The sequence below is a fragment of the Manis pentadactyla genome, chromosome 5, assembly GCF_030020395.1.
Source record: "Manis pentadactyla isolate mManPen7 chromosome 5, mManPen7.hap1, whole genome shotgun sequence".
Lineage (NCBI taxonomy): Eukaryota > Metazoa > Chordata > Mammalia > Pholidota > Manidae > Manis > Manis pentadactyla.
This window is the reverse complement of record NC_080023.1, coordinates 101,563,664-101,579,974: the sequence shown is the minus strand read 5'-3', so window position 1 is coordinate 101,579,974 and position 16,311 is coordinate 101,563,664. Positions and strand designations below refer to the sequence as shown.

Here is a 16,311-nt window from a genome sequence, read left to right as displayed (position 1 = left end):
TGCTCATGGATAGGAGGAATTAATATTGTCAATATAGCCATCCTGCCTAAAGCAATTTACAGATTCAATGCAATTCATATCAAAATACCAGCAGTATTCTTCAATGAACTAGAGAAAATCATTCTAAATTCATATGGACCCACAAAAGACCCCAAAAAGCCAAAGTAATCCTGAGAAGGAAGAATAAAGCTTGGCGATTACGCTCCCCAACTTCAAGCTCTACTATAAAACCACAGTAATAAAGAAAATTTGGTACTGGCACAAGAACAGAACAATACACCAATGGAACAGACTAGAGAGCCCTGATATAAACTCAACCATATATGGTCAATTAATATACGATAAAGGAGCCATGGACATACAGTGGGCAAATGACAGCGTCTTCAACAACTGGTGTTGGCAAAACTGGACAGCTACATGCAAGAAATGAAACCGGATTATTGTTTAACCCCATACACAAAAGTAAACTCAAAATGGATCAAAGACCTGAATGTAAGTCATGAAACTATAAAACTCTTAGAAGACAACATAGGCAAAAATGTCTTGAATATAAACATGAGCAACTTTTTCCTGAACGCATCTCCTCGAGCAACGGAAACAAAAGCAAAAATGAACAAATGGGACTATATCAAACTAAAAAGCTTTTGTACGGCAGAGGACAACATCAAGAGAACAAAAACACATTCTATAGTATGGGAGAATATATTTGTAAATGACATATCTGACAAGGGGTTAACATCTAAAATATATAAAGAACTCACACACCTCAACACCCAAAAAGCAAATAACCTGATTAAAAAATGGGCAGAGGATATGAAGAGATAATTCTCCAGAGAAGAAATTCAGATGGCCAACAGACACATGAAAAGATGCTCTACATCACTAATCATCAGGGAAATGCAAATTAAAACCATAATGAGATATCACCTCACACCAGTTAGGATGGCCATCATAGAAAAGACTACGAACAACAAATGCTGACAAGGATGCGGTGAAAAGAGAACCCTCCTACACTGCTGTTGGGAATGTAAACTAGTTCAACCATTGTGGAAAGCAATATGAAGGTTCCTCAAAAAACTAAAAATGAAATATCATTTGACCCGGGAATCCCACTCCTAGGAATTTACCCTAAGAATGAAGGAGGCCAGTTTGAAAAAGACAGATGCACCCCTGTGTTTATTGCAGCACTATTTACAATAGCCAAGAAGCAACCTAAGTGTCCATCAGTGGATGAATGGATAAGGAAGATGTGGTACATATACACAATAGAATATTATTCAGCCATAAGAAGAAAACAAATCCTACCAGTTGCAACTTGGATGGAGCTACAGGGTATTATGCTCAGTGAAATAAGCTGGGCAGAGAAAGACAAGTATTAGATGATTTCCCTAATTTGTGAAGTATAAGAACAAAGAAAAAACTGAAGGAACAAAACAGTAGCACACTCACAGAACCCAAGAATGGACTAACAGTTACCAAAGGAAAAGGGACTGGGAAGGATGGGTGGGAAGGGAGGGATAAGGGGAAAAAAGGGGCATTATGATTAGCACACATAATGTAGGGGGGAGAGCACAGGGAAGGCAGTACAACACAGAGAATACAAATAGTGATTCTATAGCATCTTACCATGCTGATAGACAGTGACTGTAATGGGGTATGTGGTGGGGACTTGATAATGGGGGGAGTCTAGTAACCACAATGTTACACATGTAATTTTACATTAATCATACCAAAAAAGCAAATAATCATATTAAAAAATGGGCTGAGAATATGAAGAGATAATTCTCCAGAGAAGAAATTCAGATGGCCAACAGACACATGAAAAAATGCTCCACATCACTAATCATCAGTGAAATGCAAATTAAAACTACAATGAGATATCACCTCACACCAGTAAGAATGGCTGCCATCCAAAAGACAAACAACAACAAATGTTGGCGAGGCTGTGGAGAAAGGGGAACCCTCCTACACTGCTGGTGGGAAGGTAAATTAGTTCAACCATTGTGAAAGCAATATGGAGGTTCCTCAAAAAACTAGAAGTAGAAATACCATTTGACCTGGGAATCCTACTCCTTGGAATTTACCCAAAGAATATAAGTTCTCAGATTCAAAAAGACATATGAACCTGTATGTTTATCGCAGCACTATTTACAACAGCCAAGATATGGAAGCAACCTAAGTGTCCACCAGTAGATGAATGGCTAAAGAAGATGTGGTACATATACACAATGGAATACTATTCAGCCATAAGAAATAAACCTTACCATTTGCAACAACATGGATGGAGCTGGAGGATATTATGCTCAGTGAAATAAGCCAGGCGGAGAAAGACAAGTGCCAAACGATTTTCCTCATTTGTGGAGTATAACAACGAAGCAAAACTGAAGGAACAAAATAGCAGCAGTGTCAGACTCCAAGAAGGGACTAGGGGTTACCAATGGGGTGGGGTGTGGGAGGGCAGGTGGGGAGGCAGGGAGAAGGGGTTTGAGGGGTATTGTGTTTAGTACACATGCTATGAGAGGTTACAGGGAAGACAGTGTAGCACAGAGAAGGCAAATAGTGAATCTGTGGCATCTTACTACACTGATGGACAGTGATTCCAATGGGGTATGGGTGGGGAGCTGATAATATGGGTAAATGTAGTAACCACATTGTTTTTTCATGTGAAACCTTCATAAGACCTTAATACAAAAAATTTTTTTTAAAAAGGAGAGATGGTGTGTCTTTCTCATTATTTTTATTTATTTTTTCCCTGCTGACTGAAATAACAGGCTGACTAGAACTGGAGCAGCCAGTTAGGTCCAAGGGGTCTGCATTTTAGGGATTAATGGAACAAAGAGTTTGAAGGTGACTGGGCCCCTGATGTTTATATCATCACACCAATTCCAGGTTATTTACCTTTGGACTAAATTCATGTGTAGGAAAAACAAACTTCCATCTTTTTAAAATTTCTGTTATTTTGAGTTTTCGACACTGCCATTTGACTTCAGACATAATACAAAAACATAAAGGAAAAAGAAGCAAAGTTAGGGACTAGAGAGTGTCACTATGTTATATTTAGACAGGATGATTGGGGAAGTACTCTATGAGGAATCGAAAATTGAGTGGTCCTGAATGCATGAGAAAACGAACCATGTGGATGGCGGGGAGGCATGTTCCAGAAAGCAGGAAATAGTAAAAACAAAGCCTAGAAATGGGAACATGCTTCTGTGTTCAAAGACCAGCAAGGAAGCCAACATGCCCTACCTTCCAAATCTCTTATCTTGTCATTCTCCCAAACAGAAGTCCTTGCCTCCAGACCTTGTGGTGATTGGTCAGCTTTGTAGGCACTGTTTTCTATAGGGTCTCTACAGAAACTGTGACCTAGTTATGAGTCTAAGCTTTTACTCAGAGAGCTTCATGCCTAAACTTCTAACACCTATTTCAAAATGCTCCCCCATGTCACAATTCAAATATTCCCCATTTTTCTGAACCTAAGTTCTCACTTAAGAGACATGCTTAAGGGATGTCTCTATTGATCCACGCCACATTGCTTGTGTCCTTCTTGAATCCATAGATATTATTGTCTATAGTTTCATTTTAATTGCTAATAATCTATCATTCTGTTCTAATTCATTTATGTGCCTCTTGCCACCTCAGTTAAGATGTAGCATAATAGCTACATCTTAAAAAGTTTTAAAAATCCCTTTTGGCTTCTATCTCTTCAAACAGAAATTACACCATAAAAACTTTGTTTGTTCATTCAACCCCATCTCACAAACTAGAAACACAATGGACAGAACCTAATCTTTCTTTCTCTGTCCTCCCTTAGCCAGGAAGATATGAGTAGCTGAAGTATTTGTGCTATATATAGCCAGTTGATGTCAGCTGGATGCCAGTCTCTTCAGAAAGGCTCAGTCCCCAGTCTGAGTCAGAGCTAGGGACCATGCCGTCCCAGGCTCAAGGGTAAAAACCATCGGCCCCAAGTGCCATCCATATTCCATTTCCAGTCTTCCCTCCACAAATTGGGATTCATCCCTGCTGAAAAGCACAGTCTAAGAGCAAGGTGAGTAAATGTTTTATTAGTCAGTTGTCCAAGGAGGTTCAGAGTTGTGACTCACAGATGGGCATTCTTTACTTTAACGGACAGCTGTTGATGCCAGTATTAAAATGCCACACCAAAGAGTCCTAGTTTAATCTGGTATCCCTTTTTCATTCCTACAGTTTGCTGGAATTGATGTATTGTGATGCTGGTACAAATAAAGGCCAGTGAGGGAACAATGACAGATTAAAATAAATGGTGGAAAAGAGATTAGGGGGTGGGGAGTAGGTGGGGAGACACCAGCTCTTTCATTGTTTCTCATCGATGATCATTGTACTAGTGTATAGATAAGACTGGGCTTGAAACTCTGAGTACCACCCTCTGTTCACTGTGACATTGCCTGTCAATGAATAACATGCTCTGTTGCCAGACAAGGAATGCATATTGAAGTCTTTCAATATAAATTCTTAATAAAGAACAAAGATGCTCTCTTTCATAAGGATGATTATAAAACACTCCAAATGAGTATCTTTATATTGCCTCAGTAATGCTCCTTTATTTTTTACAGGGAACAAAAAACCATGCTTTCACATAATACCATGGTGAAGCAGAAAAAACAGCAAACATCAGCCATCATGAAGGAGATCCATGGAAATGGTATCAATAAAAACCCTTTGTAGCATTAATATAGCTAGCACTAATGTAGATTCCTTCCTGATGTTTTTTAATAGTTTATAGTTCACTTTCTTTAAATTCTTCCTTTTCTGTCATAGGAAACCTGGAGCTCTAGGGGTCTAGAAAAGCCTATGGTAACTAATCCTTTTGTAGTCATCCTTTCTCGTTTGAAAGCTATTTTCAGAAGAACAACTGCTGTAAAGGAATGAAGCAAACTGACAGCTGATGTACATTCTGCTTGGCTTGCCTTTCACATTTCACATTATAAGTTAATATCACCCTCAATCCTTTTTTTTTGGACAGGTCTCATATTTGTGTTCATCATCCATTACACAGGGCATATCTTTATTTCTCTTACATTATATTATATAAATCATTCAAAATATAGTCTATCATTTTTTTGTAAAAGGTGTTACTTAAGTTGGAATTCATATTCACTGTGAATTTCTTTAACCCTGAAAATTGTCTCCAATTGTTTAACGAAGATATTTTGTGGAAATCTACTTTTATTCATAATTGCTAGGAAAATATAAAGTTCTTGTTGTCTCAAAGTCTACAACTCAAAACTTTTAATATAAATTAGATGGAAGATGATATTCCACTCTTTCCTTTTAAGTTCTAGCAAATAACTCTAGAAAGCAATGGCTTACGCATTGCGTTTTGTTATACAGGAAATTCAACTTTGTTCATGAGCAAAGGATAGCGTCAATGTTAAAAGTGAATAAATAGAACATACAGATCCTTTCAAGGGTTGATTTGAGCCACTCCAGACATAACAGTGGAGTTTTCGTGATACTTCCTTACTTCCCCTCCATTGACAAGGAATGTAAACTTTCACCTGAAAAATACTGATACCTAGAGGCAAGAGATCTGGTGGGGGTACCTGGGAACAGGGATAAGTATAGTATTTTCACATTCCACCTTTCATAAAGCAAGCTCAGTAGAACCAAAGATTATTCTAGATGCTCCCCATACAATGTAGTCACATCTAAAAGGTCCTGTTGTTGAGTTTTGTTTCTTATTTACTGCAATATAAAACCAGCTACTGGATTCAACTTAGTTCCCATGTTTTACTATGATGTCAAATTAGCTTGGAATAAAGTGAGAATAATTCTGAATCAGATCCTAGAATTGAATTTGTACCAATCCAAAGTTTGAAAATCCATGCTTCTTTTAACTGTTTATATGTTATAATTCTCATGAGTTTAATTGATATAAGATTCACACTAAAAACCCAGTATCTCTAGTGCTTCTTTGTATTTCCTGCTTCAGGTAGTTTACTTGAAACTGTCTTTATAGTTCTCCTAATCAATAAGGCAAAAATCAGATGACCGCTTGAGTTTGAGACTAAATTATTTACCTTAAAACTAGATTTGAGAGATTATCATTTTTTAATTGCAGCATAATTGTAAATCCATTTAATGTATTCCCACTTTAAATCATGTGTTGGATTCTTCTCTATGTTATTCCTGACATAGACCTACAAGTTAAGAGTATCTTTTTTTTTTTCTTGTAACATAACTTCTGTGTTTATGAAATATAAAGAAAAATACAATTACATCTCAGAGTGGGGAAAAAACCCTCAAAACTACTGTCTCACCACCACTAGGTCCTGACCACATAAAGTCTGCTGAAACCTTCCTCCTCAGTCACGGGTAGATTTCCAGTCCCCCTTAAAGTGGAGTCACATGCTCTGCCTTTGTTTGGAGGTCAAGAATTTCAGATAATGCAGGGATCATCACAGACTCTTAACTCATCTCAGATAAAATAGCCACAGTAAACTATGAAGCAGCTTCAAAAATTTCCTTTATTTCCTCTGACATCTTCTGTGGAACTTAAGTATTTGCATACGAGATGGTGTTTAGAGATCTGGAGCTAGGGAACTATCATATTTTCTAAGGATGCAGAAATGAGATATGGACTGCAGGGAAACCTTGTTGAGAATAATCCTCCAAACTTTTACACATTTTATACAGATTTTTATGCAGCAAAAATCTGGATAATTTATGATAAAGCACACTAAACAAATCAAGTTTGGATTGAGTTGTCCTTTATAAAAAGGAACAGAGAAGGATGCTTTGTTTTCAAAGCCCTTCTCCCACCTCCTTCTCCCCTTGTGCATCAGGATTTTTTTTTGTAGTATTATAACTGGTTTATTTTTTATATCGCTTTTCAAATACATTTAGCCTGGAGGAGAATGAAGTATGACAATGAGACAGCAAAACTAATTGTCTTCTAAACATGACCTGGAGTTCAGTCCAGTTCTTGCTGTGGGGAGAAAGGTTACAGCTGGTGAGTCCTTGAAATCAATCAGTAGGAAAACATAAGAATTTTTTAAAAGGGAGAATTTTACATCAGCTCACTCATTCCATCTGAAGGAGAAACAACCACAAAAGAGTTACTGAGAAATCCTACCCATACAGACTAAAGTAATAGAACTGGGTAGAATGAGTAAAAAAGGTAGATAACTACTAGCCTCTACTAACTACACCCAAAATAGTTACTCATTATGGATTCATTATGTTTGGTATCAAATTATGTACCAAAAGCACATCTACCACATTTCCAACAAATAATAAAAAGTATCCCCTAACACTAAGGCTACATACTTTCAGACTGACCATTCTTATCATTATATCATATCTACTGCTGATGGTAGTAGTTGTCTTGTGTTACTATTCTGATACAAAACCTCTATGCCTTATACTGAAGTATCAGAGCCATGTTGCTACCATCTCATAAATGTTATTCTAAAAGTCAGAAACAAACTAAAAAAGATTTTGCCATTGTCTGTGCATAAATTACTTGTGGGGACAAGAAAAGATGTTTATAATAAATTCTTGCCCACCAGCCCTGTACTATTTACTCCTGAATCTGTACATATTGTCCAGAGGTAGACATATTCCTCTCTCACTCAGTAACTCATTTAAGACTTGAATACTGAAGGAAAAGAGGGAGAGAGAGTGAAGCATAAAAGGATAGGAAATAGCAAGTTGACAGAGAAGGAGAAGGAATAAGAATGGAAGAAGGAAAGGCAATCTAGAGCAACTGGTATCTGCCTAGAAATGAGGGGGAAAGGAAGTGGAATTAAAAGAATCCAGAAGAACTGGGAGTACACTTGAACCTTCATCTTAAGCAGATACCACCGTCAGTTTAAAAGAAACACTTCTGAAATAGGGAAGGGACTGTGTCCCATAAAGCTGCACCCTACAGTTTTCTCACCTGGGCTCTGCAAAGGCTTTTTTGGTATGTGTTTGTTTGTTTTTCCTGCTCATGACTAGTGAACAGCTGTTCCCAGAACACAGAAGAGGACTGAGAGATTGTTTTTGTGATTTCAGGAAAGGAGTTTAGCTTTGTGGTCTGAAAACAGGAAGCCCGGGCTCTAAATGGAGTGCTGTTGCTGATACAACACCAGAAGCCCTGGGTTCCAGACCAGACATCAGATTTCTGCTCTGAAAAGAGGGGGTCAGATTTGCTGAAACACTTATTTCCAAAATTCCATGATTCTAATTTACTGACCTACATGCTGAAGTCAAACATCAGTGTATTTTGTCTCTACCCATAACAAAGGCAATGAAAATACTGACATAAATTGCAAGGGCACTTCGAAAAGTATAGAATATAGAATCTCAAATTTCACATGAAGAATTATGTGAAGACCCTTTTGTTTTTCCTAAGCTTATCTGAAACTGCAGTTAATCAAGTCATCAATGTCAAAATTAGGACACCAGGAAGGCCTTGAAAAAGAAAGATCAAATGTGAAATTTTGAGGAGAAAAATAACTTGACCTAATGCTCCTGTGTACAAGTTTTTAGTTTTCTTTGCTTTACATTTTCATATTAGCATTCTCATAACCCCAAGAAAAAGCAAGTTTTATTTTGAAAACTAGTAGACAGTAATATCTTGTGAATTCCTAGATTTTTCAGAGCATGCCATAGATTTCTAAACCTCTAATAAGGCCCTGCAGAGAAGGAGAAGTAGGGAACTCAGCTAAATTCTAGTTTATACCCAAGTTGAAATTTCAGTGTTTAATTCTAGCCATATTGTTCCATCATCCTTGGTCCTCTGTTGTGTTTTCCACTCTGATATGCTCTAGTTGTACATCCTATAAATAGTACCAGATGATTGGGTCTGTGTAATTCAATTTGTGTAATTCAGTACATTGGTAATCTCATTTTTTAAGTGTTTATAGATTTACACATGTACTATATGGTAATAGTCCAAGAGTAAATTTTTGAAAACTTTATAGAATAATCTGAGAACTCAAATCAAGGCAAAAACATATGCAATAGGAAAATAAAGATTCCCAGATGGCTTTCAAAATGAACTTTTTAATGTAGAGAAAAAATTTAATAAATTTTTATCAATTGTGGACATATTCAAAATCATAGTCTGGACTATTATTATCTTTTATGTAATATGTATATATGTATGTTACATTATGAAATCATGTATATTTTATGGGATACTATTCAATCCATTTAGGCCCACTGTCTGTAAACAGGCAGAAGGGTCTTATGCAAAACACAGAAAAAATACCTTGGCTTCAATCAGGTTTCTAAGTAAATCAATAGGACCACCCTGAAGCAGTAAACCAGTTTCAATTAATTCCCCTCCAGTGGTTTGGAGAACTGCCAGTGAATTATGGAAAACAGTTTTTAAAAACGTTTTATCTTACTACAATTATTTGTGAGTATCTTTACAAACTACAAATTGGATTCACTGATCTAACTAAATATGTAACTTTGTCAGGATCAAAATTTCAAATTAGAAATACAGAGCTACATGTGCAAAAACATAAATCTTTGTTGACTAAATTTCAGAAAGTTAACCTATGAAATAAATGTGAAAAAGGAATGTTTCCTTTTCGAGGAATTTAGGTCCAGTGTCTGCTCATAAGACTACACATTGACATATGATTTGAAAAAGCAACTGATCACATTTTCAAACATCACTGACATTCACCCAGTAAAATGTAATTTTACATTTAGTTTCTCATACTCATAGGTAGTGTGGCTCCAAAGTATGAAAAGTGTGAGGAAAGTAGATTCAAAAATATAAATATTTAAAGTTTCAATGTAAGATTTTAAATCTTAATTTAACTGCAAAAATATTGTACATGTGAGGACACTACTGAAAAAAATTATTGGTAACAATTAATATTTGTAGTAGATCAAAAATTGTGGGTTTTTTGTGGAAATTAGCTTATATTCAAAACCGTAAAGTTATATGTCTGTATCTTTTTGCAGATATCTAATTATTCAAAATTAACAGCTGATTTCCTTGAAATATAACATCAAAGATTAAGTTTCATAGAATCTTTAAAGAATAAATGGAAAATTCTGGACACGATAAATGATGTCAATAGGAAAGTATGCCTAGCAATATTATTTTCAATAGATGAGGTAATGCCATGAAGACAACCTTGTAATCCCTCAGGGCAAGAATATGTGTTCTAAATAAATTATATCATTTATCAGGCATCCAGATTAAACACACTGTAAAGACCCTGAGCCGGAGTTTTCAATAAAGAGCAGAGAACAGCTGAACTTGGATTCTCAGTGCTTAGCTGACAGCCTTCTTCACTCTGAAAGTTTAAGTAATGAGAGTGAGTGTTCATACGTTAGATTCCCTGACTCACATGTGGCCTGGAGCTCCTGCTCTAGGTACATCATAAATTTAACTATTGGAAGGGGAGGGAAGCAAACTTTGCAGAATTTACTTTATGACTTTTGTTGTTTGTTTATACAAAATATGTTGACTTAACACATTCCTGTGTCTAGTAAGTAATATGCTAGTAAATATTTAACAATGGGTTCTTTGAGGGGAAAATTCCTTGGTTTGTAGAGTTTGCCAACTTCTGTGGTATGAATACACCCACCATGGCCAATTTCAAGCTACCATCAAGGAGACACTGCAGAGTTGGGAAGGGATGTATAGTAATATAACATTGTATAGTATTTTCACCATACAGTTAAGAAAGTATGTGTCAAGAATATAAATAATAGCAAGAAGTAGTAAAAGATTTAGAAAGGACACTTACTGAGTACTTATTGTTTGGTTTTAATATAATTTATCTAGTTATATTTATATAATTTAAAAATGATTGTGTTCAGTGAGTTTACCTACTAGCTCACAGAATTCCTGAAAATTTATCAGTTGACTCCAGTGAGCCAGTACAAGTCTGCTCCAGCACTGACTTAATTACTGTTGTAAAATATCCTCATTAATTTTGTTCTGTTCCTCCTATTCCTCTTCCATGGGCTATTTCTGCCATTCCTAGGGACTGTGAAACAGGTGGGTTTTTTCTTTTTTTCATACTAGAGAGCAGACAGAGCTGTTCTGCATTGCATCAGAAAGGGCTATGAAATTAAAAAAATTTTTTAATAGGCTTTACTTTTTAGAGAAATTTTAGGTTTACAGGAACAAGGAACATTGAGCAGAAATTCATGTTCCCATATATCCCTTCTCCTCCCTACACAGTTTCCCCTATTATTAGCATCTTGCATTAGTGTGATATACTTGTTATTGATGAACTGATATTGATACACTATTAACTGAAGTTGGTAGTTTAGATTAGGCTTCACTCTTTGTGTTACACTGTTCTATGAATTTTCACAGATGCATAATGCCTATCTGCCATTACAGTAGCATACAGAAGAGTCTTATGTTCTAAAAGTCCCCTGTGCCCCACCTTTTCATCCCTACTTCCTCCCTGCCAAGCCCATGGTGACTATAGATCCTTTTAATAACTTCTATAGTTTTGTCTTGTCCAGAATGCCATGTGTTTCGAATTATACAGTATGTAGTGTTTACAGACTGGCTTCTTTCACTTAGCAAGACACACTTGTGGATGGTTCATTTCTTTTCATGGTTTTATAGATCTTAAAAGTTTTTATTTTGAGGTAAATGTAGTTCACATGCAATTGTAAGGAATAATACAGAGCTATCCTATGAACCTTTTCCCAGTTTCCCCAGATATAACATCTTAAAAAAACTACAGCACAATATCACATCTAAATACTGACTTTGATACAGTCAAGAGAGTCCTACCAATCACTGGTCTTCTCTCCATTTCTCTATATATATTTTTTTGTTTCAAGAATGCTATATAAATAGAATCAAACAGTATGGAACCTCTGGCGATTGGCTTTTTTTACTCAGTATAATTCTCAGGAGATACATCCAGGTATTGTGTGTTTCAATAGATTATTCCTTTTTATTGCTGAGTACCATGGTATGGATGGACCACAGTGCTTTTAACCATTTACCCACTGAAGTACAGCTGGGTTGTTTCTGTTTACTTGTTTGTTTAATTAAGAATAATGCTGCTATGAACATTTCTATAAAGGTTTTTGTGAGAACATAACCTTTCATTATCCTGGGATAAATGCCCAGAATTGTTAATACTTCTATGTTCTGTTTTTAACAGAACCCACTAAACTATTCCCCAGAGTGGTTGTACCATTTTACATTTCCAACAACAATATATGTGTGATGCAGTTTCTTTACACCCTCCCCAAGCATTAGGTGTTGTCACTATTTTTCACTGCAGCTATTCTGATACATGCATAGTGATACCTCATTGGGGTTTAAATTTGCATTTCCCTAATGACTAATGATGTTGAATTCATTTTTTCATATGCTTATCTACCATCTGTATACCCTCTTTAGTGAAACGTCTATTCATGTCTTTTTCCTCTGTTCTAATTGGACAGTTGGCCTTTTTACTGGTGAGTTTTGGGAGTTATTTATATATCCTAACCTGTTGTCACATGTGTTTTGAAAATATTGTTTCCCACTTAGCAGCTTGTCTTTTCATTCTCTTAACAGAGTCTTTGTCAGATCAAAAGTTTTTAATTTTGATGAAGTCCATTTCATCATTTTTTTCCTCTTATGGAGTGTGCTTTTGGTGTCAAGTTTAACAATATTTTGCCCAGCCTTGAATCCCAAAGGTGTGATCATGAGATATTCTTACATCTCGCCTATTGACATGGTGAAATACACTGATTTTTGATGACTGAACGAGACTTGTATCCCTGCAATAAACCCTACTTATTCATGGTATAGAATTCTTCTTATATATTGTTGAGTTCTATTTACTAATATTTTGTTGGGATTTTTGCTTCTGTATGCATGAGGGATATTGGTCTGTAGCTTTCTTTTTCTGCATGTTGTTTTTGGTTTTGGTATCAGTGTAAAATTAGCTTAATAAATGAATTGGGCATTGTTCTCTCATCTTTTATTTTCAGGTAAAGATTATGTAGCATTAGTGATAATTCTTCTTTAAATGTTTGGTAGGATTCTCCAGTGAAACCATCTACGTCTGAGATTTCTTTTTTGGATGATTTTAAAATTATAAATTCAATTGCCTTATAGTTATAGGATTAATCAAATTATCTATTTTCTATTGGGTGAGATGTAGTGCTTTGTGCTTTTCAAGAAATTGGCCAATTTTTTTCTGTTTTCAAATATATCTGAATTTATGCAGTAGAGTTTTTCATAGTGTTCTGTTATTATCCACTTGCCATCCATTTGCAGTGTCTGGAATGATGTCACTTGTTTTGTTACTGATATTGGTAGTTTGTGTCTTCTACATTTCTATGTCAGTTTGGCTAGAGGTCTGTCAATTTCATTGATATTTTGGAAAACCAACTACACACTGAACTGATTTTCCCGATGTTTTTCTTTTAAATTTCTGCTCTTATCTTTATTATTTTCCTTCCTCTGCTTACACTGGGTTTATTTTGCTCTTCTTTTTCTAAGTTTATGAGATGGAAGCTTAGATTATTGGTTTGAGACTTTTTCTCTTTTTTTTAATGCATACATTTAATGCTATGTCTCTCTCAGTACTGTATTATTTGTGTCCGTAAATTTTGACATGCTTTGTTATTTTCAGTCAGTTCAATACTTTTATTTCCCTTGACACTTCTTTGACTCATGGATTATTTAGAAGTATATTGCTTAATTTCCATATGTTTGGAGATTTTTCAAGTTATCTTTCTGTTACTGATATTTCAGTGTGATTCCACTGTGATCAGAGATCATACTCTATATAATTTTAACTCTTTTAAATTCATTGAAGCTTATTTTATGGTCTAGGATATGGTCAATTTTGGTATACATGTTCCATGGAGAACTTGAAAAGACTGCATTCTCTTGTTCAGTAGACTATTGTATAAGTGTCAATTAGATCCTACTGGTTGATGGTATTGCTGAGTTCTTCTATATCCTTGCTGATTTTCTGTCTGTTATTCTACCACTTGTTGAGAGAGGGATGTTGAAGTCTACAACTGTAATTGTGGATTTGTCTATTTCTCCTTTTAGTTCTACCAGTTTTTGCCCCGTTTGCACCTGTTTTTTGCTACATACACATTTAGGATTTCTACATTTTCATGGTGGATTGATACTTTAATAGTTACATAATGTCCTTCTCTGTCTCTGATAATTTTCTTTGCTCTGAAGTTCAATGTATCTGATATTAATATAACCACTCCTGCTTTCAACTGATTAATATTTGCTTGATGTATCTTTTTCCATCCTGTTACTTGCCTATATGGTTCAACTCACTTATTTGAAATTAGTTTCTTATAGACAGTGCATAGGTGGGTCACGTTTTTCAATTCAATCTTCTAGTCTCCATCCTTTAATTTGGTATATTTAGAGCATTTATATTTAATGTCATTATTGATGTATTAGAGCTTAAGTCTATCTTTTTATTTTTTGTTTTCTGTTTTTGTTTTACTGTCTCTGTTCATTTCTGTTTTCTTTCTCCTTTCCCATGGGATTACTTGGACATTAAGTATAATATAAATATTATATTGTATATGCATAACTTATCAAAGTCTACTAATGTAATTTTATCAGTTCAAGTATCAATATAGAAACCTACTTACCTTCATGTCCATTTATCCTCCTGTTTATAATTGTCTTATCTATTTTGTCTACATAAATTATAATTACCTCAGTGAGTGTTACAATTTTTGCTTCTACTATCAAATATAATTTTAAAAATTCAAAAAGGGAAGCATACTGTATTTACCCACATGTTTGCTTACTGTATTTTGTTGCTATTGTTCTTGATGTTTCAAGTTTCCTTCTTTCATTGTTTCCCTTATGTTTAAAGAAATTCCTTTAGCTATTTGCTATGGTCTGAATGTTTGTACTCCCACCAAGCCCCCCAATTTATATATTGAAATCCTAAAGCCCCTGTGACAGTATTAGGAGATGGGGCCATTGGCAGGTGATTAGGTCATGAGGGTGGAGCCCTCATGAATGAGATTAATAACCCTTATAAAAAAGGTCAAGTGAGCTACCTTGCCTTTTCCACCATATGAGAATACAATGAGAGGTCAATGGTCTGCAACCCAGAAAAGGGTCTTTACCAGAACCCAAACAAGCTAGCACCCAGATGTGACTTCTAACCTCCAGAATGGTGAGAAAATTTTCTGTTGTTTATAAGCCACCAGTCTTTGGTATTTTGTTATAGTAGCCCAAGGTGTTCTTTTAGGGTAGATGTCCAGGCAATAAAATCTAGTTTTCTGAAGGTGTCTTAATTTCCCCTTTATTTCTTCCTTTTTTTTTAATTTTTAATTTTTTTTATTTTGGTTTCATTAATGTACAATTACATGAGAAACATTATGGTTACAAAACTCCCCCCATTATTTCCCCTTTATTTCTAAAAGATATTTTCACTGGGTATAAGATTCTGGATTGACAATTATTTTCTTTCAGCACCTTTGTGCCACTTCCTTCTGGCTTTCATGGTTTCTGATTAGAAGTCCACTGTTATTTTCATTTTTTTCTCCCTACAGGTAAGTTGTCATTTTTCTCTGGCTGTTTCAAGGTTTTTTTCTGTCTTTAGTTTTCTTAAGTTTTTTGGTATGTCTTGTGGATTTCTAAAGATTAATCTTATCAGGAAGTTCTTAGCTTCTTGAATCTGTAGGCTGATGTCTTGCCAAATCTGAGAGGTTTTCAGCCATTATTTATTTGAGTACTTTTCTAGCCCCATCCTCCTCCCCTCTTGGGACTTAACTGATTTTTTGTTCTGGTCCCACTAATCCCTAAAAATTTATTCACTTTTTTTCCAGTTGATTTTTTTTATTGCTGTTGTTCTTATTGGGTTATTTCTATTGTTTTATTTCCAAGTTTACTGATTTCTTCCTTTTTCCCCACCATTCTGCTATTGAATCCATCCACTGAACTTTTTGCTTTGCTTATTGTATTTTCAGCTCTGAAGTTCCTATTTGGTTCTTTACATTTTGTATTTCTCTGCCACAACTTTTATATCTTTGCTAAAGCTTTCTTTTTAATTCATTTGTTTCCAGGTGCTTTGTAATGGTACTTTGAAGCATATTTATCATGGCTACTTCAATATCTTTGTTACAGAATTTTAGTAGCTCCATCATCTCATGTTGGCATATTTTTTCATTCAGTTTGAGATCTTCCTGGTTCTTGGTATGACAAGTGCTTGTTTATTTGAGGCTGGACACTTTGAGATTATGTTCTAAGACTCTTGCTCTTATTTAAGTCTGCTGTTTCATCAATCATAGTCTGACGCTGCTTGAGTAGGAGGAAGAAAATGCCATTTCATCACTGCCAGGTGGAAATAGAAG

At 35.4% G+C, this 16,311-nt stretch overlaps 1 protein-coding gene and 1 long non-coding RNA gene across 5 annotated transcripts in view; one reads left to right on the top strand and one right to left on the bottom strand.

The window, feature by feature from the left end:
- The window catches only part of LOC118924102 (uncharacterized), a 257,912-nt gene that overhangs the window by 196,436 nt on the left and 45,165 nt on the right, over window positions 1-16,311 (bottom strand). The window lies entirely within an intron of this gene.
- The window catches only part of MYOZ2 (myozenin 2), a 37,326-nt gene continuing 24,894 nt past the window's right edge, over window positions 3,880-16,311 (top strand). Inside the window, exons 1-2 of the mRNA XM_036908608.2 lie at window positions 3,880-4,045; window positions 4,590-4,678. Coding sequence (XP_036764503.1) covers window positions 4,603-4,678 — 76 coding nt within the window. The 5' untranslated portion in view covers window positions 3,880-4,045; window positions 4,590-4,602. The remainder of the gene's footprint in view (window positions 4,046-4,589; window positions 4,679-16,311) is intronic.